The sequence below is a fragment of the Rhipicephalus microplus genome, unplaced genomic scaffold (genome assembly GCF_043290135.1).
Source record: "Rhipicephalus microplus isolate Deutch F79 unplaced genomic scaffold, USDA_Rmic scaffold_19, whole genome shotgun sequence".
In the NCBI taxonomy this organism is placed as follows: Eukaryota; Metazoa; Arthropoda; class Arachnida; order Ixodida; family Ixodidae; genus Rhipicephalus; species Rhipicephalus microplus.
Window position 1 is genome coordinate 3,032,809 of NW_027464592.1, and position 26,098 is coordinate 3,058,906.

A 26,098-nucleotide genomic window follows, 5' to 3' on the forward strand; every position below is an offset into this window, starting at 1 on the left:
TTGTACGTCCGTTTTGCAGCACCATGCTAAAGAAACCGCAGTTCCTAACCATGGCGTGAGTGTTATTCTTAACGTTAAGGGCTTCCCAGAGAGGTAACTTTCGAGGCGCGCCCTACAGACTGAGGACCGGTCTAGAGGTGAAGGATACTCAACATTTGCTCAAGGGCTAAGGCGTAGCTGGCACCTTACTTGTGCACCGATATGTACTTGTATATCATGTCAGTAAAAAGTAATAATACGCGCATTATACAAAAAAATTGGTATTGTAGAAAACTCATTCAAACCGAGACAAAATTGCATGAAAGCATCGCTTTTTTCAATGTGGGACATGACAGCATGAAGTATTTTACGAAATTGTACATCCACGAATAACACTCAAGCGCAAATGCGTGATGTGACAGCTCCAAAAATTGCGCACTAATAGATGGGGTGATGAACAAGCACACATACGGGACAAAGACACGCGAAAGTTTTATCCCAATAGGATATAAAAATAGGTGTACGAAACAGATTCAGTCATTCAACATTAGCAAAAATTATTATTTTTCCGGGTAGTCTCAACCGATACACGAAAACCACTCACAGCACGGTTACATCACTTCTAATCGACGTTATAAACACATCAGTTGGGATGATTGCGCGTCGGCAAGCATTAGTATCCATGAAAGCCGTGAACACACACAAATAACGAGACGATTACACAGTGAGACAACTTCCTACAAAAAAATACTACCCTTGCTAGGCTCTGGTGAAGTAAGGCGATGCAAATACCGACTCCTGCAAGCTCATCCAGCAGTCAGGACTCCACTATGCAGCTAAGTGGAAGGAAGGCAACATAAACATTGTTGACACGATAAACACCTACCATGCGCCATTAACACCACGTTTTTGTTACGGCTACGTAAGGTGCTCGAAAGCCTCTTAAAGTTCTATATTCTCGGGCAGTCTGTGTACTTCCTACAAAGGGCACATACGCAAACTCTTGAGCCAATAAAATACCATGGGCAACAACTAGCACGCAATCGTACAAGGAATGTGATGACACTGCCTCCGGTGGCGACATACAGACATCATGAACTTTATTATAAACCTGAGCACCGACTGACCAATATTTGGTAGATTGACCTCTGGGGGGCTTTTCACTCCAACGTATCACAAGTATAAACTTGAGTAATGGTTTATTTTTTAATGTGGCGAAGCTAATGGTATACGCCTTGTGGCCAAACACACATATCCTTTTGCGATGCTTTGAGCGCCACGACGGTAAAAGAAATTATGGACCATATCTGCAAACTGAAACCTGATGGGATGCGAAGCAGCAGCGGTGCGCACGGCGCTGACCAGGTTGAAACGGGCGTTGACGCGGGCTCTGAAAGAACGGTTTGAAGCGAAACTCGGTGTAGCGTTTACTCGAGTAAACGCTCTTTTGAAACGCAAAGACACGGTAGATGGGTTTGGTATTGTGCAAGTTTCATTGCAGATAAACGAGCCGATAGATTAGACAGACTAACCCCCGCGTTCAGAAACGCTGCTTGACTTCAACTTCACTTGCCACAGACTTCAATGCAGCACGAGCACGTTGCGAACGTGCTGTCCTTAGGCGGTGCCAAGGCAACACAAACGCGCTACATTAGGCGGTTTGAAGTCAACTTCAAGTCGAGGACCTTTTCTGATTGCGGGGGTTAGTCACGTGCCCACAGCACCCATACGGGCGCAGCCTGCTGGCCGTTTACAATGGCCGGCCACGCCCGTACGGTGGCTGCAGACCCGTAACTAAATATGCCTAGAGTTTCAACTCGACGTGCGCTCGAGCATTGCGTGTGGTGGAAAGGGTGAAGTGAGGAGAAGTTTGTTGCAAGCCGGTGGAGGAGCTGAAAGCTACTGCAGGTGAGGAAGAGAGTAACGTCAACGCGCAGCTGCACCTTGACCGATTTGGCACCGCTCCAACACCTCTGGTGAGGGGGTTGTGCAGAAACACGGTCAGCGTTACGCAGGCTAGTCAAGGAGTGGCATCGCATCCAACAGCTATTGTCGCACTCTGCCACCACATGCTGCTGTTTACAAGCACACTTCTGAACTATTATGTGCTACTGTCAGTGCTTCTGATAGCGGCTAGACACCGTGGAGTATTACGAACAGTTTTTAGCGTTTGTGGCACCGCAGTCCTACGGAAAAAACCTAAGAAACTTGGTAAGATTAGGTCTAGCAACTTCTTGGTGTGCTATGCTGCTCCTGTGCCATCCAATTTTCATGGACCTGGAGATGTTAAAAACAACGAAAAAGAGTCAACTGCTAATTCGTAAAAACATCAAAAATGATAAGAAAAATAATGCCAGGAAAACCCGTCACAGGGCAATAGTACAAGGGTAAAAGAAAGAACGCAGACACAAACAGACACAGACAAATAGAAGAAGACAGCAAGAACGCGGCGTTTGTGTTGTCTTGACTCTTCTTTTGCGTGTCTACATGCGTACATTATTTATGACAAATCTGTATTAACTAGTTGAACTTCCTGCCGTTCTAAGCACGATGCTGCCACTCCTCTCGTTCTCCCCCAAGAAACAAATATTCCACTTTACATTCGCAGACATTGAGCAGCTCGAGACAACTGGCTTCAATACGTCCTGTAAATCCGAACATACACAGGTTTTCCAGATACGTTGTAGGTCACGGAAACACGCCCAACGTTACGCGCACTGCGATGCGATGATTACGTCAGACATTTTTCGCGAGATCTCCTTGTATTGTTCCGGTGCTGCATTCCGACTTTACTTGATTCGTAAACATTTATAACACGACGCACACAACGACACAGTAACAGGAACCACATCTGAGCAAATCTGTCACACTTTGAGAGAGTTACATTGTGATAGATAACCCACAAAAAACTCTGACAATCAGAAATCTAGGCACGTTGTTGCATAGACTTATGCCACTACTCGAAGAAGTGGTACTTTTCACTACAGCAAACCGCATAGATACTGACAAAGAGGGTGAAGACAAGTAGGTTGACACACATGCTACATTCAGTAATACATTCATTCAGTGTTGTCGTCTATTTTTTTTTTCATTTCTTCTTAATGGCGTAGAAAGAAAACTACATAAAAAGAGGATCGTAGTAGACATTCACTTTTTGTGTTGATATTAAAACTCCACGTGAACAATCTAAACGTTTTCGTGCATCAGAAATCTGGGCGAAAAATCCAGTGCATTATTATTTTTTTTTCTTGAACCAAAAAACGAAATTCTCTGGAAGTATTTTTGAAGTCATATATGTTAACAGGGGCAAATAGTTAACGTGCGAACATTGAACATTAACAATGTGAGACGAGTTCATAGTGTAGTATCACAATTATTCCATAAAAACTACTGCGCGACATCACGTAGTTTCAACAGGCATATATAGGGCACAGGTTTTCGCCAATTGGAAAAAACAGAGTGTCCCGGTGTCTGAAAAATACCTATTCACAAGATATCAACCTTACTAATTGAAAACTAAAAGTTTCACAATTTCTTTTCGTTATCAGCACTGTGGAATAGGACGGGGTGTTTGAAGCATAAATGACGCAGTACATACACCTATAACACAAACTGCTACTTAGGAGTCAAGATACGATCATTCTGCACTTCGAGCTAATTAAACGGAATGTCTGCCTGCTCACTGGTAAAGTTTAGGGAACACGTGAAGCCACCTGAAAAGGCATAGTGTGAATGTATATATGCCGATAGGTGGCGCGGTAATTGCACTCCGACGAAGCTCCAGCACTAAACGCAGTCGTAGAAGGGCAGTGGCCTAGTGATTCGTCGCCTCAACTTGGCCATGTTGTCTACGATGAGCTTGTTCTTTGGATCCAGAGAGAGGGCCACTTGGTAGTGTCGAAATGCAGCTGGGTAGTCACTCTGGAAAATAACATGTAGCATAAATTTCTGATAGAATAACCTGCACAATGAGCTCTGCATTTATAAGCAGTCACTTAAGCCCAAGTGTGGCAACTAAGTATTACGTGTTTCGGTGAAGGCAATAAATATTAACGCATGATGAAACCAGTTATTGCATTGCGTTGCTATATCTCGCAACAACAAAGCGAACCTCCAAGTGCCTGATCACCGCAAGGTTCAGATGAGCGTGAGCAAGATCAGGATCCAGACGAATGGCAACTTCATAGCTCTGAAACAGAAAACGAAATGGCACATTAAATATTTTATGTATTTTATGCATGTTATTGACATAAAAAGCAGCAGATATTTGGTGTAGTAGAGTAGGCATTTCAAGCAGGGGTTTCTATAAGCATGCCTTATAAGTAGTGACTCAGCCACGGGAAAGACTTTATAAGCAATTTACAATCGTTTGACAAATATTTCTAAATTTCTTTGAAAAATATCCTGAGAAAACTTTTTAATAGCATTTACATGCTTAACCACACAACATAAGTGCGTATAATAAACGGGGAGGGATATTGATTCTGCTGTTAAGGTGCGATACCAATAAATGTCTCCAATTAGGTAAGAAATTTATATTTACAAAAAGTAAGTACATAAATAGTGATATATATATATATATATATATATATATATATATATATATATATATATATATATATATATATATATACATATATATATATATATATTTATATATATATATATATATATATATATTTATATATATATATATTTATATATATATATATATATATAATTACTCTCAAATCGCGTGCTGTATAGAACAGCTATTTTTGTTTTTTACTTTAACTTATTTCGCATCATCATGCCAGAAAATTGATTAGATCCGTGTAAAATTGAGGTAAAGTGTAAAATATCAAATTATTTTAATACATGCTCCTGGGACTATAACGTGCTTTTATATTACTTCAAGTCAAAATGCTACTATCTAGGCACACCTAATCTACGGGAAATTATGTCCAAACAATTGCAATATTATGCGTGTTGGCATAATTTACAGACACAAAGTGAAGAACTAAAACAAAAGAGGGTGTTTATTTAGGCTTTCAGAACATCATTATTCTGCCCAAGCTATGTCATCGAGTTTTGAAAAATGGTTCATTACTCTGATAAAAGCGCGTGCCTTGTACGAACCTGTGCCGATGAGCTGAAGTCATTTAGGTCCTTCAGTATGTCACCGTGGTCGCTGTGTATTTTTGCACATAGGTGGTCGTCAACAGCGCACAACTTTAGAGCCTTTAATACGTATTCCAGTGCCTGAAAGATTAAGAAAGACTCACTAATCTATCGATCATATTTATAGTACAAGAACGCACAGCGGTTCATACAATGTTCAATTGTATTCAGGGCTACTGAGGGAACTCTCAGTGGGGACGCAGCAAGTGCCCCATAATTATGTAAATTCGTAACATCCCCTTGAGAGCTGAGGTAGTATAATGGCATATAAACCTTGTAGTCAGGAATATTAAAAAATGAATCACATTGATTCAAAGCAAAGTTCTGCAAGCTTGCTGTGAACAAGTAGCAGTAATAATTACCAGATGAAGAAAATGCGCAGCATGTTCGCTAATTATAGAAATGAATTTCAGCACCATTCACAGTTAGCCTATTTTGTATGCATTTAAAATATGAACCCAGTTCTTGTAGTGAAACACGGTTAATACAGTAATATTCACAAGTTAAAGTAATTTGTAGTTCAGGCCCTTTATACGGTCTGTTCAACAGTACGGTAGCGGTAGAGCATCCCTACTGATTATATGATGTCATTCAATGTACCCAGTAGCCATCCACCCTTGTGTATTAGGCGGATCTGATAAACAATTATATCTTGATTATAAAGCTGGAAAAAATAAAAATTGGGAACCATTCAGCTTCGCTTTCAACAGTTGAACGCAATAGCGATAATTTTTATTAGTGCGCAATTCAAACCTTTAGTTTTGGAAATCTTTATAAGTTGTGTAGGAATCGAGACCGCCCTCCTACCTGGCGCCTCATTCCCCAGCTGCCGCACGCGCGCCACCAGCGTAGCCCGGGCGCGCATAAGCACCGGCATTCACTAAGATGGCTGCCAGGGCGCCTCTTGGTCTGGGCCAGTCAACCGTCGGCTTCTTCCCGCGCTGGCATGTCCGGGCACGCTACGCGGGCCTACGTCACAACGCAGTGCCATTTCCCATTGGGCGCGCGCGACATCCTCCTCTCCTGCGAGCTGTGTTGCGCCCAACGATTCGCTCGTCGCGGCAGATGCTCTCAGGCCTCCACGAGAGGTTTACGCGCTGCTTAGCAGGCGGCTTCTCGTTCGAGCGTTCGACTTCGGTCCTTGTGCGGGAGTCGTAGCGCCCTAGGCAAACGCACTTGCTCGGACTTGCGGAGTTTGCTATACGGCCTGCAAGCCAGTGAGTGTTGCACTGTGCTGCATCTTGGGTTAATAAACCCGTTGTTGTTGTTATCCTGCCTCGTACGTGGTTTCTGCGCCGTGCCGGAGAAAACGACGAACATCTTCGCACGCAGCGGCAGTAGAGGACGTCGCATCCCTACACGGTTGCGCATAGTAGGTAAGCCTTGTGCAAACCTATCTCCACAGTTGCTATGAACCCACAACATGGCCTTCAGAAAGCAGTAACATGAGTGCTTTTTGCAGTGGGTGACTGACTTCAAGCTATGAAGTCATTACGATAATATCATGTCCTGACGGCCAATGGTGCTTGTACCACGCAATATTCTTGCAACAATTCATGCTCTATTATGAAGCATGTATGTGTGTTTGGTGAAGCGTGAAAGTTACTCTAACTGTATTTCCAAGAGGAGGAAGTTATTTCCACTGTATTCGCAAGCAGAAGCGTGGCTGTGTTTTTTTTTAAAGAAGAAGCGTGGCTGTGTGGTAGAACACCCGCTTGCCACGTAAACAACCCGGGTTCGATCCCCACTCAGACCGAGAATTTTTAGTTATTCATTTCTTTTGCGTCTTTCTCGATTCTTCGGTCACACAAAGATGACGATTTTTCACTCACAACCAACGACACTGACACCAATGCGGACGCCACAATTTCCACGAAATCAGCTCTTTTATCTCGTTGAAACATGGCTGCTCCATACTAAAGGCTACGATTTAGAAGCCCTTATACTCCTTGCTTTCTGAAGCAGATGTGAAATTAAAAACAAATTGTTCTATGTGTGCGCAAAATACTCTTTTCAGACGTCTAAAGTACATTTGTGAACTGTTAAACTCTTGCGAGAAATCAAGTTACTTGAGTCATAAGCTATAAAGGTACGATTTACACAAGGACCGCAAGATTGCCCACACTATTATGTTATGCAATTCGTTAAACAGCTAAGGGGCAGTAATCAATCAGTCAAGCTAAAGGAGAAATAAATAACAGCAATTTTAAGTTGACGCAGGCAGCGAATAGAGCAACCAGCGACTCATTTTCTATGCAGAGTCAAATACATCGTTTGCACACAGAATAAGTGATTGATCGACTTGACGAAATGCAACAAGTACCTCGACTGTTTGGTTGATGTGGTGGTATAACAGGGCAGCCGTGTGCAAGGCACCTCTGTCGGTGCTGTTGTGGTCGATCACGTCGAGCAGAAGGTCCTCAGCAGCTCGAAAACTTCGAAGTTGAATTAGGAGCTGAGCCTGAAAATGGAGTTGAAACGAAACACTGTATGCTGCTTTCTACAATACCTTAAATCCAGAACAGTATTGATTGAATGCTTTCACCTAACAAAGCAGGAATACAACCCCGTTTACTTAGAGAAAAAAAGAAATTTTGCCTCTATAGATTCAGCAGTGCCTACGCAATATACAGCCACGCAACTTCTGCTCACATTTGACGTCTCTCAATATATCTTTAAAAATACGTTAGCGTCAACCCCAACACTCTGGAAATTATGCCTCTTCTTTGACACTCTCTTGACTTTTCTTCTATATTAGAATGAATGTGCGATTCTTTTCTCGTAACATTATTCTTGCGAGTATGTCAGTTGATTGAAAAGCACGCATACCAGTCTTGTACTCTTAGCTGGTAATACGTAAGCAGCTTTCCGAGACGTACTTTTGCATAAATTTTGCGGTAATAACCTAATAATTTTATTTGTATGTGTAATGCCGGAGTCATAAAAATTGAACGTTAAACCACTTCACACGAAAGACATTTATTATTGTAAAATACTGTCCTTGTCTGGTTATATTAGGCTTTATTATACTAATTGCGTTTAGTTTGTCAACGAGGGGCGTACTCACGCTGTGGCACAGCAGGCCCGTGCCCCGTCTCCTACCAAAATTGTTTTTCGCCATGGCACAGAGAGCAAAAATGACCATTTCAAGGATGCGCCCACCCCAAAATCGAAGAAGTGCCCCACCCCCCCTCCGAAAAAAAATTTCTGCCTACGTGCCTGTTTTCAGCAAGTCCTTCATAGCTTCTTTTTAATGAGGGACAACCAAACTACAGTGCATATAAAAACCTCTGCCAAATTTTTTTATATCGTGCATTCTGCCTAATTCTCGGTCGCATAAAATATGGACATAAATAAATGGACATAGCATAAAATATGGACATAGCATAAAATATGGACAAACAATTTTATCGAAGCCAAGAAGTAATAAAAAATATAGCGCGAATTGTCTCTCGTGATTAGTTCGAATTTTCTCTCACGTGAAAAGAAGCAGTCCGCACTGTCCAAGAGTGCCAACAGACCAGCTATTACAAATTATTACTCCCTAACGAACATTTCTGTTCGTCATTTCCTACTCACATAGTGAACCTTGCTGTCACGGTGGTCCGGGAAACACTTATTTATATCCTCGAACAGCTCTCTTGCTTCATCCAGTCGCCCAGCGCTGACGTAGAACACAGCGAGGTTGTCCATCACCAGTGGATCTGGCTCAGCAGCAAGGGCTCTGTCCGTCATAAACCAAACTTCATCATGGACAGTGAATTTGAGAGAAATCAACTAGTATTTCTAATTCACGTGTTGCATAAACGGTGTTAGTTTAACAGCAACGTGTGTTTCTTCAGGCTGCTTCTGATGGATTCAGCTGCTTGTTATTTGTTTTAAGAGCATCAGCCGCAAAATTGTCATGCACAGTCATTCATTACACAGATTACAAACAACGCTAAGAGGGTGTGCCACAAAATGATTTTGTAGGAAGTCTAGGCTAACAAGAAAAGTGTGGTAAAAAGGTTGGAAAATTCACTTTCTGATATCTGAGACGTCATATGATGTAGGATGTCTCTCCGCAAGATCTTATATTCAAATGCACACCTTGAACACACAACGGTGTTACTCCACTAAGTACAACTGAGGCAATCTTTCGAACGATAGCGCCACAGCTCTGCCTCACTAATGCGTCCACTGCTATCTGAAAGGCTTACACGAATTAGGGAGGCTGAAACGAATTTTAGGTTTATGCTCACTTCTTTTAAAGTCCTCCCTATTGTGACTTCTCCTGTCGGATTGAACAGGTGAGAAACTAATTATTTGAGGCATCGTACATGGTCTTGGCGGATTTAGGATTACCTAATGTGGACATGCTGTAAAAGAAAGGGTGGGTAAATAGAATCAAATTGACATATTCTTTCTTTAGGTCGCCTCTTATGTCATCGCGGCGGAGCATTGTCACAACACCACGGAGGTTCGTTGGTTAACTTTGTTCTAAGGAGGATGGTCGGCTGTAGGTATAACCTCGTAGCTAACCTCTTGTAGAGGCTTTCGGCCTGCATGTTTAGATTCATGCTCCGAAGGCTCTTAGCTGCGTTCAGAAGTGCCACGGTGTGGTTTTCTTGAATGTCGAGAGCATGATGATACTGTGCCATGGCCTCTTCAGCGCGGCCTGTAAAGAAAAGAGCACATGCTTACCTGAATAAGATCATTGAAAAGCAGAAAATGCCAACAAGTAATCTAGGTTGAATTAGAGATGAAAAATGATGGAAGAGGGTTGTCATTGGAGTTGAACAACACCCGTTGCCGTACTAGTGACATTCTTAGTTCAACCGTTTCACGCTTCGTCTTCTGCAGAATTTTCGCAGTATTCAAATTTTAAACTACCTGTTTTTTGTGTAGACAATCATGCTAGGCAGCCACACCTGATAACGCTTAATTATTTACCCATCCTTGCAACATATCTTGTTTATATTGTTGATAACTTTAGAAGTCCTGCAAGATAACGATGTAATCTCTTAACATTGTACAGCGAAACATATCCAGTCATTTCATTACGCTCGACATAATGGCTATACTTTGAGACCAGAGGTCGGGAAACTTATAAGTTGCAGTAGCGGTTTTTAGGGCTATAGCTGATTTGAATAACATATAGTTTATTAAACAGGTGACAAGTTACTTAGCTGCCGAAAAGTACATATCTTGTCACTACGTGGCACGACTTGAGCCTAATATAGAGGAGTAGAAGTTACTCTAAAGACGGCCTCACCCTGTGACTGAAGGAATGTGCCGTAGTTATTCCGGGCGTCGGCATTTCTGTCATCGCTCTTTAACGCCATCTCGTGCAGCCTCTCGGCTTCAGCTAGGTCACCTCTGTCAGCCGCGAGGACAGCAAGCGACGAGTAGGCCTCGCAGAAATCGTGGTCAAGCTCCACCGCACGCTCCAGCAGGGCTTTTGCGACATCTTTTTGGCCTTGCTTACTGTACGGGAAAAACAAAGGATATTTCTTTTTGTTATTCATGGGCAAACTGTTTACTGCAGGATAGATTGATTTCTGGCAAACAATGAGCGAAACATTACCCTGGAAGCATGTACAGAAGATGAGAGGTCGAGCATATGCTGAAGTGCGAGGCGTGGTCATGACAAAAGACAAAATAACAAACGATAGGCACAGTTGGGTTGGTAAGGCTTTTATTACGACACTACCAATGCATTACCAATATGCGTTGAAAGAGTCTGTTTTGTTTTTTCTCGGTTTTCTTTCTCGTGATTGTGGTTCACTGCAGCTTGGCTGTGCTAACTGTACTGCTTAACTGCCTCAAAAGTAGGGAAACCCTATGTACCTGTAGATATTGGCCAGGTTGAAATGAGCTCCTGGGTGGTTTGGGTTGACGTGCAAGGCGTATCGAAAGTGATGTTCAGATTCTTCCGCCGATGTCAGCACAGTGCCCAAGTTATTGTGAGCGCTGGCGTGATCTGGCCACAACCTGGGGTGCGAAAAGCAGAAGGAATAAATCAAATATTACCCCGTTTTACTACGCACAATTTTCTGCTGCAATAAACACTTAACGCCATCACCAGCGCAAGCGAAGGCCTCAGCAATCATTATCAGAATAAACCTTTTCTTAATTTCTTTTCACCTCAACCTGCTTACGTAATGCGGTCCTGTCAAAGAATAGTGGCCAGACACCATTTTGTTAAAGGTAAAGTTTAAAAGACAAGGTTTAAGGGCTGTTTGGCCGGCGTATCACCTCAGAAATCCCGCGCTGTACCGTTTGAAAATCTCGATGCCTCGTTTAAGGACTCGAATGGTCTTATTTGAGTGCCCATGTAAGGGTGGTAGCTTTTCGCTGAATGTCACTTTATTCTGCTGACCAGCGGAGCTTCAAAACACTTGTAACTTGAAGAACAAATAAATAATAAACAACGCGTCAAGACAAGAATACCCCTAATTAGGAGCGTCGAATAAATATTGGCCGCGTATCTGCATGTTAATCTGCAAATGTTGTCGAAAGACGAGAGTCTTGCGTCTGGAAAGATTGAACAAAACGTTTATTTGATGTTTTGCGCAAGAAAATTGTAGAATGGTATTCTGGAAGCGCTGCGCCAGAGTGCCTCGAGCGTGCAGCACAGGCGAACGAGCGCACGAAGTCACGTCACACCTGAGACATGAGCGCTATCTGGCAGTTATATTGGAAAACAAAATGCATGGCTCTTAGATGGGTGTGCACGCCCGTCTTAGAGGTGGTAAGGTGTAGAACGCAAGGTGACGGATAGGTGGCACTACCGTGTCGTCTTAGCAAAGCGTTGAAAACACATCCCTTTTCATTCAAGCGTTGCATGGTCAGCGCCGCATGATAAACGCTAGCGCTACAAGTATGAACGGTGAGCCTTGAGCAACATTGATGGGTGCTGTGGATGAGGTGGGGCATTTAGGGTATCCGCTGGTGCCGTGTCTGGTACCGTTAGGAATGGACGAACAGACAAATAGACAGACCAAAATTTTTGCATCGAAGGTCCCCAAGAAAGACTATCGTCTTTAAAACTACAACAACAAAGAACTCACTCGATTGCTAGCCTGTAGTGTTTGATGGCCAAGTCCGAGTTTCCTGTGTCCTTCTGCAAATTAGCGTAATTGTAATGCATCTTTGCGTTTCCCGGAAGGTCTCTTATACCAGATCTGGAATAAACAAAATGTCCTGTTCACATAATTTACATATATTGAACACAAACACAAAAAAGACAGTAAATAGACTCACATTCAGCATATGACTAACAGGGAATGTAGAAGTAACTTGAACTTCACGCGAAAACGGTATGAATTTCACCCACTCAAACAGGGCTTTCCTGGATGTCCAAACGCCGTTCCGGTTCCAGGTGCGTGCCGCAAAGAGCACCACTAGAATGAAGCAGAGGCTCGTGGGGCACCACCGGAGCACTCTAGAGCACCACGTGTGGAGGCGGGACATCCCTTCAGCCACCAGCAGAGTGACGCCTATGCTGCAATAGGAAGAATTCCACTGCAGCAAGGCTTGCAGCATCTTATATATAGTTGGAAGATCAAACAAAAAACCTTGAATTTGCTACAGTGAAGAAATAAAGGCTGAAATTTTTGTCAGTGATGTGCATTTCACAAGATGAGAAACGCGTGTCTCTGAAAGGCTGTTGATTGATTGGCGAGCCAAGTGCAACGTAAAAAGTTAAAGGATACACAGCGTTTCTCGCGAAGAAAGAAGTGTGGTTGAAGCCACGAACTAAAGGAATCACTGCGATGCAAAGCAGTCAGTACAGATGCGCGTACATTACTTAGTTTGTATCTGAGGCAAATGAAGGTTATGATGTCTGAACATTTAGTTCGCTATATGTATCGCGTGCTTGACATACACGGATGTATGTACATTATAGTACATACTATACTCATGAAACTCGCATGGTATATTCAATACATGACCTGTCATTTACGTGCATCATCCACTCCTGTCACGCTGTACCAATATTGGTATATATACAGCAAGTATAAAAGTAGAAAGCTCACCAAAGAAGAGTATTGTATATAATTTCATATATGACGTGCGTTTCATAACCTATATATGTTTGCCCTCGTCATTTATGTTCATCAGCCACGTCTATTGTTATCAATGTTTGTGCATATAAACCTAGTGAACCGGTCGTGAGAGCACCCTGAGCGTGCATTTTAATGATGCCGTACAAGACATGAATATCATTATTTTATTGTGACCACCTGTGAGTTGCGTTCGTTTCAACGTCACGTGTCGCAATACAAGTTTTGGTGTATCTCAGTGTAGCTTTTCGTTTGCCAGATAGTTTGCCACCCAAATCTACGCACACAGCCCCTCTGCACTTTCGCCTCCATCAAAAATGCAGCCGCCACATCCGGAATTACATCCTGCGACCTCATGTAACGGTGCTTAGTGACCTGACTACAATCAGAACATAAAGTAACAGATAGTAGCGTGACATGTCTGTCTGGCATGTTTAGGCATACTTAGTACTACCAGTGAAAATATAGGATCTCTGGCAAAATTTGGCATTACGAGCATAACTTAGCTAGTTCGAAAAGTAGCTCCACTGATAGTTCTAGCCTTTCACCACTAGTTCAACTTTGGAACGTTTTTTTAGAAAGACGTAATTTGCACAGTTCAATTCATACTAAAAAGTTGCTTTTCAGTTATCATATTTGATCAAATCACTCCGTCTTAGGAACACCACTCGATTTCGGCTAACATAGGTACACATGCAATCACTGTAATTTGCACTGTTAATGGCATTACCTAGGAATGTAGAGGACTCTCTCAGCTACAACGAAGCCAACGGTCACGAATAAGTTGGATGCGGGAAGGAATGGCAGCACTGTCAGGAGCAGGGGCACCAGTAGTCTTAATGAATGGCCGCGCAGCCGCTCATTATTGTTGTAGCAACACAGTTGTTCTCTTGATCCACCGGCAGGCTACATGCGTCACATGGAATAACAATCACTTCAAACTCTCCACCTATCTTAGTATACAGCTATCAATAACAATTTCGTGCAGCGCATGTGATTACAGAAAGTTTCTCCCGAAGACACACATGCAAGCACACAAATACACTCATGCGCATGTGCACAAATGTTAAAGGTAATACTTAAAGTGGCTGAAAGTCGAGCTTCTCTGTAAGGACTCATAATGAAGGAGGTAACGCATGCAGAATGGAACGCAACAGAAGGAACCCAGACGGGGTTTGTGTTGTATTCATCCCTTTATTTGTGTTTGTGTTTGCACCCCCTGCCTTCATGATTACTTTCGCCTTTAAACTTTCCTTCTGTCTCAGGTAGTAATTGTGTGGTGCTTGCGTCTATTTGATGATGTGTAAGCACGATATAAGTCTTCAATGATGAAGCTTTATTAGGTCATATCGAGAGTTCGGACTGTCACTACGAGAAAGGCCAATATATAATTTTTTGAACAAACGTATGAAGTTTGGCTAGTTGAATGTTGTTTATGGCAGAACGCATAAAATAGTGGAGAACACAAGGACACGAATTTCGCACCAATATAAATGCGTGTCTATAGTCATTCATGTTTATTAATTTATGTCTGTAAAGACAGAACAGTGAACCGCGTCTGAACGGGCTATTGAGACTACTCGTCCCGTCACAGAGAAACTCGTTCTCCGGTTTTGATAGATAATCCAGCTGATAGACAATATAACTCGCGTCCTTGTGAAAGGACAAGTATCGTATAGCCATCTGCAAATAAATATAGCAATGTCAAGCTTCCTTAGAATGCAACATACGAAAAAAATTGCGCAAGTAGGTTTAGACGTCATCGCCCTCAGATGTGAGGAGAATAAAAATACTGGTCGCCTCGACTTCTTACAAGTTGGCTACAAGACCAAACACAAGTTGACCTCGTGATGCTAATTAATTCTAAATTTCTCAGAAATCGACGCCATATAGTGCTTTCTAGACTCGAAATTTGATCGTCTTCGAAACCAACACAATATTTTTTGTGGCGGAAATATACCATTTTATGTCCATGCATGATCAACACAAACAATTGCATTTTAGTATCTCCCTCCCTCAAAAAATGGCATAAATGAAAAGAAAATAAATGATCGTTGTCCCAGTTTTAGGCAATGTGCGCAGGATGAGAATTACGAAACGTTATGTGAACTCACGCTGCTTTTTATTTTTATTGTCGTCAAAGCCCGCCAGCCGAGAGTCAATAGCGAAGCGAGTAACGCCAGTGTAGCCAGATTCCTGCAGTCACTCGGTGACGTCACCAGAGGTATACTGCCCATCTGCCAATCGTATGACAGGGTGTGTGGACACAGCACTAGCCAGGCGTTGAAGGCACACAGGTAGCTGTAAGTCAGCAGCCTGTCATAAAGGAAAGATAGGAATCAGAATGGGCGACGTACAATGCGCATTTGCAAAGCTTATTTTAAAACCAACGTCGTCGTCCACAATTGTTTACGCAGTGCTGCACACCTGCTCTGTCCTCGTTCTGAAGTGAAGAGAAGTTGTTAGCATGTGCTCAATTTTTTTTTTGTTTATGTGCCAATGATTGGGCAACAATTTGTGATGGAATATTGGTTCCCGCAGTTAGTAGTGACGAAACACTGTAGTATTTTTACAACTCAAAACACTATACACAGACATATACGTTAGATAAATAATAAAAGCTGCAGCATAATTAACATTGTTTTCTGAGGAGTTAGGATTTATTTGGAACTGTGTAGTTATTACATAAACATGCATAAATATTATGTACAGCATTTTCTTCGCGTTTTTCAATGCCTGGTTTCATTTGTTCGCCCTTCTTGAGCAACTTTTTCTCACTGTTTTTTTATTGTGAAACTTCATGTTCGATATAGCGGAACGAACAATGAACCGACAAAACATTATTCAACCTGTGCAGTAATTTAAAAGGCTGATCTTATTCTTATGTTGCTCTTCTCTGTAACTTCGAAATAGCCACTTATACCAAGTAGTTCAACACCTGCATTTCAATATCTCAGCTTTATCTGTGTGACACGCCAGTTGTCAAGGTGTTTTCAGTGTTTGAGATAACTATACGGGACTTCAAAATGAATACGAAGGAAACATCTTAATAATTTATTTTTCAACTATCTACAATAATGTAATCTTGTTCTATTCTAGGTTGTACAAGCAACCGCTTGCCCCTATAAAGACCACCTATCTCAATTATTCTGCTAAGCGAAGGGTCTTCGATACGCTGATTCAATGAACCTTTTTAGGGGCGAAGCTCCTTATAGCGGCAACCGTTCGTCCCCCGTAGTATATAACAAGTATAACATATTGACCTCCAAGGTGGTGCCGGTGAGAGACTTCTTCTGTGCGTTGTTGCTCAATGAAAAATAGTGCTCAATGTACATGTCAATGGCTGCTAATGGGGAATGAGAGACAGGAGCATTCGGCTTTTAGTTAACACGCATGCTGCGATCCCCATTAGCAGCCATTGGCATGTACATTGAGCACTATCTGACAAGAAAGGTTGCTACGTTATACTCGCTGGGTGTGACCTCCTTAGCTTTAGAAAGGTTTAGCGAGCGTTGAGCCACACTGCCATGAATAAAATGGACTTGTATATACCATGAATGAACTCGATGTGGTTAAAAATGGGAAGTAGATACGAAGCGCAAGCCGTAAGAATGTAAAAGCCGAATTCTCCGCCTCTCATTTCCCATTAGCAGCCATTGGCATGTACATTGAGCAATATTTGACTGAAAAAGTTTGCTACGTCATACTCGCTGGGCGTAACCTCCTTGGTTTTCGAAAGGTTTAGCGAGCGTTCGGCCGCAGTGCCATGAATACAGTGAACTAGTATATACCATGACCTCGAAGTGGTTAAAGGTGGGAAGTGGACCCGAAGCGCAAGCCATAAGAAAGTGTGCGTGTACCACCTCTCGTTTAGTCCTTGGAATATCCGCTGGATGGCGGTGCTTCTATATGGGGAATATATGATGAAAAGATGCGAGACGGTGGTACTTGGAGTATTGAATAGATGGACGAACGGACACATAGACAGATGCATGGATGGACGCATGGACGAACGCAGGGACGAACGCATGAACAGACGCACGCACGGACGGGCTGATGGACGCATGGACGGTCACACAGACGGACGCATGGACGGACGGAAGCAAGAACGAATGGACGGACGAATTCTTCGCCCCACTCTCCATCATTCACTCCGTGGATATGCTGCCATTTTTTTTCATAATTGTAAAGCAAGCCTTCCTGCTATGTAGCCAGTTAATGCTGATTAGGCAGTTACTACAAAGAGGTTGTTCGTGCGCAGTTTATTTGCAGTATGACATAAAAAATGTAGGCTCTCCTCCCTTGACATAAACAGGCATAACAGACAAGCCGCAGTGCGTGCAACTAGGAACTTGTCTCGACTTGAAACTTAGCAGGTGCTGCCATTAGTTCAGGGAATGTAAATGCGGAGAAGTGCACTTACTGATTAATAAAGGGGGTATAATAGCTAGAAGCCATTACTGCATTTGCAATTAGCCTAATGATATAGAATAGTGTATAAATACCACTAGTGCTATTTGAAAGATATGGTCACCTGGTTGCACTCGCCGACGAGAAGGACGCAGGGTTGTCCATCTCTGAGAATTCGGGTAAACTTCCTTGCAAAATACATAGCCTGAAGCACAGAAGCAATATCGTCTGTACAGGGAAGCAAAACACAAGATATTAGCCCAATATAAGTTATATTAAAGTTTTTTTACTTTAGTTTCTGCCAGTGATTACATCGAGGACGTCAATAATTTTGCCGTTTCATGCAAGAAAACGATTGCCATCCACCGACTAAACAGTAGCACGAAGCAAAGGATTAAACAGATAGATGCTTCTCACATTGAAAGCTTAGGCAGTTGAAGATTATGGCATTTGAACGATTAATCGGAGGGGCGGCACGTTAGTGAGTTGAACACTATTCGCTCTGAAAACCTGAATTATAGGGCAGAAACTAAAGCTACGTTTATTTTGAGAAGCCTTCATGATTTCTTTTGAAGTACAAAACAACATTCCTTTATTTTGTTTGCTGGCACTTCACTCGTATTTTTGTTGTGACAGCATTGCACTTTACGGCGCAGCACATGTATAGCAATCACTGTGATTGTCATTATTTTTGTCGCTTCGTTTATCTACATCTTTGTCAATTTTTCAGCATTAGCAAATTCTCATTTTTGTTTTTTGGAAACAATGTATTACACCGACATCGACACTGGAGTAAATGCGAAACGATTTCGTTCACACTGTGGCCTTATTAGAACGCGAGAAAGCACAGAAAAATATGGCGAGAGAGGATCGGAGGCGAGACCGTTGCTCCATGCTAGGATTGTGATATCGCCGTGCAATTCTTACACTTTTCCGGAAGTGACTATGCCTCACTCGCACGTACTGGACATACAATAAAGCAAGATACAGAACAAGTATTGTCATTCCATGCCAACTGTCCCCACCAGAGCACTCGATAAAAATTTATTTCTACGAAATAGTTTGACAAAATTACACACATATGGACAATAGTTTCAAAGTAATTTCTCGAGATATTTTGAGAGGCAAAAACTTTTCCCGCCCGTGACCACCCTTTACAATTCACGAAATGATGGAAAACAGGTACGAAAGAAATTCCCGTTATTTGATTGTTTCGCACATTATTTCAATACTTGCTTTTTTACGTTTCTACAGCAACATGCTGGTACTATTAAACAGTTCCTTATCATTGCTTAAAAATTTGCACTCTTCAGAGTGTACCAAAAAATAAGCAAATTGTAGTGTTTCGAGAATTTTGCTGCGAAACACGACCCTTATTAGAATGCGTAAATTACTTTTTTCAGCTCCAGGTAAAATTTATTATATACATATACGTTTGTTTTGTCGGGTTGTGACACGTAGACTCTATAATAAATCTCTAAACTTGGCGAAAACGCCACTTCAGTCTAATTTGTGACGTCTGTAGCACCCTAAGGTGGTAATCGTAGCCATTTTGTTCACAAAAGTATAATCTAAGCCATTTTTATTTAGTGAAAGAAACATTTTTGAAGTTTATTCAACCATCATTACCAGTGAGGTTATATTAAACAGAGGTAAAGATATAAAAATGCGAAGGAACTGCACGTCACTACGCTCCCAATGATGAATTGCGTTACTTACTCCATTAGCACAAAGCACAGGCGGCGGCTGACGACTACGCCATATAAGAATCTGATATTATCTCATGATAGCTGTGAGTCAGTGCATGTTACCAGACTGACGATTCCTACTTTAATCAATATCTGTTGCCAGCAGCCACCCAAACAAGCTGAGAAAAAGCAGCTTAGCATACTCTGTCGCGACATATGGACGCCATGCGGTAGGCGCGAATGCGCAGGACGTCGTCACATCGTGCGCCGTTTGCGGAATACACAGGTGAATTTTGTGTGAACCAGCTTGTGCGATCGTGCGAAGGGGTCGTGAGCGCGGTTATTTACTACGATCATGCCCCTTCGCACGATCTATATGAACGTTGCGACATCTTTTTTTTTTTACGTCAATGGAGTCTCATAGCCACATGCAATAAATGCAACGCGTTTCATTATTTGGAGTGTAGTGACGTAAAATCATTTGCATTGTTATATCTTTACCACAATATGTGGTATACAAAATAGAGTACTAATAAGCTGAACATTAAAGCATGTTTTGCAAGTGCACTACCACTTAATTATGCGGCGAATTCAGTTGGTTTGTATTGCCCCCAAAACAATACAATGAAATAACGCGTATAAACTTCAAAAATGTATTTCTCTACTAATACGAAAAATGACTTCGAATACACTTTTTGTGAACAAAGTTGCTATGATCATCAATCTTATTCATTTTTCACCAGACTTTTTTGTGGAGCACTTAAGAGTACTACAGACGTCTCAACTTAGACCAAACGGGCGTTTTTGCCAAGTTCAAAGTTTTATTTTCGGTGCTATGTGCCACACACTGGCAAAACAAAAATATTTCTACACAGTAAATATTACGCAGAGTTTTATGATAATGATTTATTCTTTCTATTGAAGGTTTTTATTATAGCGAAGTTCTGCGAAAACACAACAATTTGCTTAGTTTTGTGTGCGCTTTGAAGATTTTGAAGCTATGATGAGTAACTGTCTTATGTAATACGAGCACGTTGCTCAAAAAACGCCCAAAAGCAAGTATTGAAATAATGTGCGAAACAGTGAATTTATTGGAATTTTTTTTATTCCTAGTTTTCCGCCATTTCTTGAACTTCAAATGGCGGCCACGGACGCAAAAATGTTTTGACGCTGCAAATACCTTGGAAAAATTTCTTAGGGTTAATGCATATATTTGTGTAATTTTCTCAAACTATTTGACATAAAGTTATTGTTGGTGAGGGCACGGTTGGGATAGTTGGCATGGAATTACCCGATATAAGTAAGCGCGGAGGCGTACTCATTGAGAGAAGCCTGACGTAAACAGTATAAAGACTGTTAAGGTTTGTTCTATCACTCCTGCGCAGCGTGGCAACGCTATTGTTCTGGTCCAAGGCAGACTTATTGGCACCAAACTGCGCTGTTTATCAATCGCCGTTCTTTCCTTTATAAAAGCCTGTAGCCCGCCTACGCGATAAAAAATCCGCACGCACACTGTGACGGGCCCTATTCATTATGTACTTCACCGCTGAGTGGCATTTGTTGAGAAAATAGGCGACCAGTTAAGCGTCGACCTGTGTAGTACAGTGGCAACAGTTTTTCGCTCCTGAAACGAAAGGTACGTGTCGGCCGAAGTGGTCACATTTCAATGCAGGCGAAATGCCAGGTGCCTGTTTAGGTAAGGGTGTGATGTCAGTTCCAAGGAAACGAACACCACATCATCAAAACTTTAAGAGCTCAACGTGTCTCATATTCATGGCGCGGTTCCAGCTCGTAAACGTCCACATACTATACCCTTACTGGGCAGAGAGCTGTGAGAAAGAGAAGTCTAGATGTGCTAGAATAAATTGTCGGTTTTGTCATTATGTATGTGGATGTGGGAAAGTTTACAAGTTCTCAACACGCCGAAAAGATCTCCTGTTAAATACTAACCATAGCCCCAATGGTTGTTTCAAATAATTTTTTACTTTCATAATACCAACATTACCAATGGAATAAGACGTGTAATGTAATAAGTTTCCTGCCTATACAGCACGACACTATCAGTGATTTTAAATGCGAAGCATTTCTTAGTGAACTTCGGCGACTTTCAGCGTACCTATCTATTTATCTATCTATCTATCTATCTATCTATCTATCTATCTATCTATCTATCTATCTATCTATCTATCTATCTATCTATCTATATATCTATCTATCTATCTATCTATCTATCTATCTATCTATCTATCTATCTATCTATCTATCTATCTATCTATCTATCTATCTATCTATCTATCTATCTATCTAACTAACTATCCGCCACGAATTTTGGTTCTCCTGGCTGTTCTGATAATGGTATCGATACCAAACTGGGTATGGCATAACATGGCTGTATGACGAGCATACTTGACTTGTCACAACATGAAAATCATGACATGTACGTCATGAAAATCATGACTTACATTACGTGGTCCTTACTCTTGCAGTGATTTCGTTCCCTTGACTTGTTGCAAAACTGTTATGGCATGACATGTTTGCATGGCAAACACAAGCGACAGACCCTAGCATGAAACTCATGGCATGTGTGTCATGTAACATCATGGCTACGTTCCACACTCACGTTGCGCTCACGGCTAATTCGCTAGCGTCACATATACCAAATTTCGTATTACGGTATGTGCATAAATGACAAATGCATGTGACTGGTGCAAACACGATAAACATGAGATGCGTGTCATGTAACGACATGACTACATAGCATGCTCATGATGCACTCGCGGCCGTTTCGCTAGCTTCACATGTACCAAACTCGGTATTACGCGACGCCAATCGATGACGAAAATATGTGACTGGTGCAAATATGATAACCTTGAGATGCGTGTCATGTGAGAACATTACTACACGTCATGTGAGAACATGACTACGCCACTACATTTTGACGTGACGCCGTGCGCGTGCTCGCCGGCGTTCATTTCGTCGCGTCACGCCAGCGTTGCGACGCCAGGCGCTGGTCCTGCCATACACTAGCAGACGCCGCCGCGCTGCGTTGCTTTGGCGCATGCTCATTTCAGTGCGTCCGGCGTCCCTCTGTCACGGAGAGAGGTAGACGAAGTGCAGTCTAGGTAAGCTTTGGCGCGAAATACAGCATGTCGCATTTCGCACTGGTTGCCGTTGGGCCACGCCGACAGACGCTGGTCACGCCTGTCGCGCCTGGAGTCAGACTATAGACTGCTCGCGTTTTGCTAACGAAGCGTCACTGTGCCCAGCGTGCGCATGCGCGTGCGTCCACGCTACATTGGAGTATAATGGGCCCTTCACGATGCGTTCGTGGCCATTTTGCTAGCTCCACATGTAGCGAATTTGGTTTTACGTGACGTCCACGTATGACGAAAATATACGACTGGTGCAAGCATGATAACCCTGAAACGAGTGTCGTCTAAGAACAAGACAACAAACCACGATTATAGCGTGCTCGCGTCCGTTTCGCTAGCTCCACATACACTAAATTTAGTATCACGTGATGTGAATAGATGACGAAAGTAAACAACACATCGAAACTTAATAATCAAGACACGGAAGTCATGTACGTCATATTTCCCTCCGCTTTTTAACGTTGTGCTGATTTTAAAGTAACATATAACTGTTTTTCATTCGTGCTTCACATATCATCGATTGCAACTGTGCGTGGGATCTGCTAAAATTTTTTCATTTCGAAACAATATGAAAGTTAGATAGGGCCAAATTTCTATAGGACTGAGTTGCCGCCAATAGACGTACCTCTTGGTGAGCTTCCTGTCGATTCAGCAATTGAACTGCACCTAAGTGCTTTCCTGCTTGAAAATTCGGCAAGGCCTTTTAATAAATTACAACCTCGGGGCCCGCAATATGAACTTGTAAAGCAACATTGCCTCTTCATGCTCGTCATCCTTTTTCTCTTCTTCAAATATGCACTGTAGAGTGCGTGGTACAGTGATAGTCATTTGCTTATGACCCATATTACGGCTCCAAGCACACCAGTCCTTGCACGAACTAGACATACGCAGAGGTATACGGGTATATATGCTTCTCTTGCCATATAAACCACAGCACTTCGTTGGATATGTCAGTGGCAAATATACATAAAACATTTCGAGTTTTCAAGTGTAAGAGAAGAAAGCACAATGCGCCTTGAGTAAACACTTCAATTTTTTAGCAAGTTTGAGCATTACTACATGAATACAGATGTCCAGATAACTATGTTTAGAAGTCTTATACAGCGCTCCCTTTAACGCAGGCAAGTGTGAAGCAAGGAATCACTTACCAGTGCCGTGAGCTTCACAAGCTCACAATCCGTGATGCATCGGTGGGCAATGTCTCGTATACAGTACCTGCAGACTGGCCTGAAAGTTAGAGACGCTAACTTTTTCATGTGTTTAAAGCTGTCATTGAAAATTTCGTGCGCAGATCTCTTGCACTTTTTCAAAGACATGCTCAATGACGCTCGTATATTGAAATTGAGCAACAATGTTTGAGATCACAAGATCTACTTTCGAGAGAGAACCATGGCTGGCCTTGAAGTCGAGGGTATGACGGAAGCCCATCCCGTCAGCATGAAACATTAGGCTAATGTTTGTTTGTCAACCAGAAGTACAGACGTAACCCACATGTTGTTGTGGCCCAGTAAAAGGGCTGCAACAACACAAGGGTTAACACTTGCTGCCCGAGGATATGGCTACCACGGCTCGAAAGCGGTGCTAAAAGCCTTTTTTAAACTTTCTGATAAATCAGAATCAAACGGCGCATCTGTCAGGACCAGCAGGGATCGACCTCCTCACCTTGTTCCATCTTGTTCTGACGTTCAGAACGCTGTCTGATGCACTGTTTGATTTAATGCCAAACAGCAAGTTCACTGTGGCATGTCAATGCATTTATATGAAGGTTGATGCTAAACGCTTTTATTCCTAAACATTTGTTTGTTTGTTTTCTCGAAATGTAGAAGCGAGCTCACAAAGCTTTATTGAATGCACGAGTTTGTGAAGTAGCTGTGAACCATGCGTGGTGATTGTCGAGAAGGTTTGGAAACAATAATCAGGCACACATGTTTGTGCGTTCAAAATGTGCAAACAGGTTATCCCCATCTGGTACATCTCCACATGCTGAAAGGACGCAATAAAAGATATTTAAAGGGACCCTGAAACAGTTTTTACAATTTTTCGCAAACAAATTGGGCCGGTACACCAAGTTCCAAGGCTAATTTAGAGATCAATTTCAGCTCTTTGCGTAAACTGTGTAATTTATTGCAGCGCTTTAAAGCTGCGAATCGCTCCAGATCGCTGCGACTCTGCCAAACGGGTTTTCAACCACCCATACACCAAGCGACACGCTCTGCTTCAGTGACGTCATCATTTCCAGCTGGTCTGATTGGCTGTGGAACGTGCAGCACAGACTGCCGGTATCCAATCGGCTGCAGAATTTGCGCGTATGCGGTCTCATGCCACATCATGACGTAGGCGCCGTCAAGGCGGAGCTTAGGCACGAGCGCTCGAAGAAAGAGTTGAGGGCAGTTGAGAGTGAAAGGCGGAGCGGAGGAGGAAGGTACTTTTTCAATACTCGTAGTTCCGTTAATATTGAGTGTTTTTTTTTTTTGAACTCTGGTGCCAATGATGCTTCAGTAGTGGTCTGATAAAAAAAGGAATGTTAAAAAACTGTTTTAGGGGACCCTTTATTTCAAGTGACGGTAAAAAGATATAGAGCTTACCACTTCCGGCACTGAGCTTTATGGCACCGAGTCTCTTGTTCCGCGTGCATAGAATCACACACTAATGTGCACACTCTGAGAGCCATGCACAGCGGCAGTACTGTGATGCCTTGCTCTTTGGAGAGGAGTGCACACACGGAGAGCAGGCCACAAGCTGCGAGCCACTTTGACCTTTCATGACCTCCTTGTACATCTCGAGAACGTTGGCAGCTGTTCCGAGAAAAAAGCGAATTAGAACGCGTATCTCAGGGTTGTCTTAAACTCTGGACTCTCGTACCTGTTGAAAATAAGAACGCGAGTATTTCAGAACGTTCTTTTTTAGAGTACGCAGTCTGCGTGCAAATTGTAACGAGATGCTCATGCGACAACAAAATTACTTTGCTTATGAGATATGCAATCTGTAATTCTCTCGCCATATCCGTACATTTGTGACAAAGCAGGAGCGCACTATTTGTGGAAAGGATGGCTGGGTAAGATGCAGTATCTGTAGCTTGACTGACTCAACATGCCGCACCGAAACGGTTTCAGTAATATAAAACCTGAAGTCACATAGCAAGGTTCATAAAAATAACCGAAAACTAAACCTCTCATATTTACATCAGATTGCAAAACCAACAGAGGCACTATATCCAAAAATAATTGTAAAAGATCACTCGTTTATGTAGTCTGTTTAAATATCTTGGTAAGGTTGGAAGGCAGAATTATGGTAGCTGTATTTACAATTTTTACGTGGCCTGGTAGTGTGCCAGTGAAGAACATTTTGTTGAACTTCTAGAGCCCATTTAGACGTAAGTTCTCTAAACTCAGTAATGATAAATTACGCAATAATAGATGTTTATTTGAAATATGTTGACAGCCAATGTTGAGTGCACTGAGTTACTCCTAATATCACACAGCCTCTAAATCTGCACTAATGTGCCGATCATGCTCATGGCCATCTTTGTTTCATGAGAACCCGAGACCCTTCACATTATTTCTATTTTGGGATATTCTGAGCGCTAACACATTTTCGGTGCAGAAGTATGTAGCGAAAATCTCTTCAGCGGCACAGAAGAGCGCGTTAATACTTATCCTAC

At 42.3% G+C, this 26,098-nt stretch overlaps 1 protein-coding gene across 2 annotated transcripts in view; it reads right to left on the minus strand.

Moving 5' to 3' along the window:
* Positions 1–294: 294 nt before the first annotated feature.
* LOC142785232 (protein O-mannosyl-transferase TMTC1-like) overlaps positions 295–26,098 on the minus strand; it is a 69,970-nt gene continuing 44,166 nt past the window's right edge. Inside the window, exons 4-18 of one of the 2 annotated variants that reach the window (XM_075883672.1) lie at positions 25,023–25,232; positions 23,586–23,664; positions 17,722–17,825; positions 15,302–15,503; positions 13,918–14,093; positions 12,458–12,625; positions 12,192–12,305; positions 10,969–11,112; positions 10,394–10,605; positions 9,661–9,796; positions 8,719–8,863; positions 7,463–7,600; positions 5,098–5,220; positions 4,091–4,168; positions 295–3,900 (exon numbers count right to left, since the gene is read on the minus strand). In XM_075883672.1, the coding sequence (XP_075739787.1) occupies positions 3,766–3,900; positions 4,091–4,168; positions 5,098–5,220; positions 7,463–7,600; positions 8,719–8,863; positions 9,661–9,796; positions 10,394–10,605; positions 10,969–11,112; positions 12,192–12,305; positions 12,458–12,625; positions 13,918–14,093; positions 15,302–15,503; positions 17,722–17,825; positions 23,586–23,664; positions 25,023–25,232 (2,164 nt within the window). In that variant the 3' untranslated portion in view covers positions 295–3,765. The remainder of the gene's footprint in view (positions 3,901–4,090; positions 4,169–5,097; positions 5,221–7,462; positions 7,601–8,718; positions 8,864–9,660; positions 9,797–10,393; positions 10,606–10,968; positions 11,113–12,191; positions 12,306–12,457; positions 12,626–13,917; positions 14,094–15,301; positions 15,504–17,721; positions 17,826–23,585; positions 23,665–25,022; positions 25,233–26,098) is intronic. The other variant, XM_075883673.1, reaches the window with a different exon arrangement.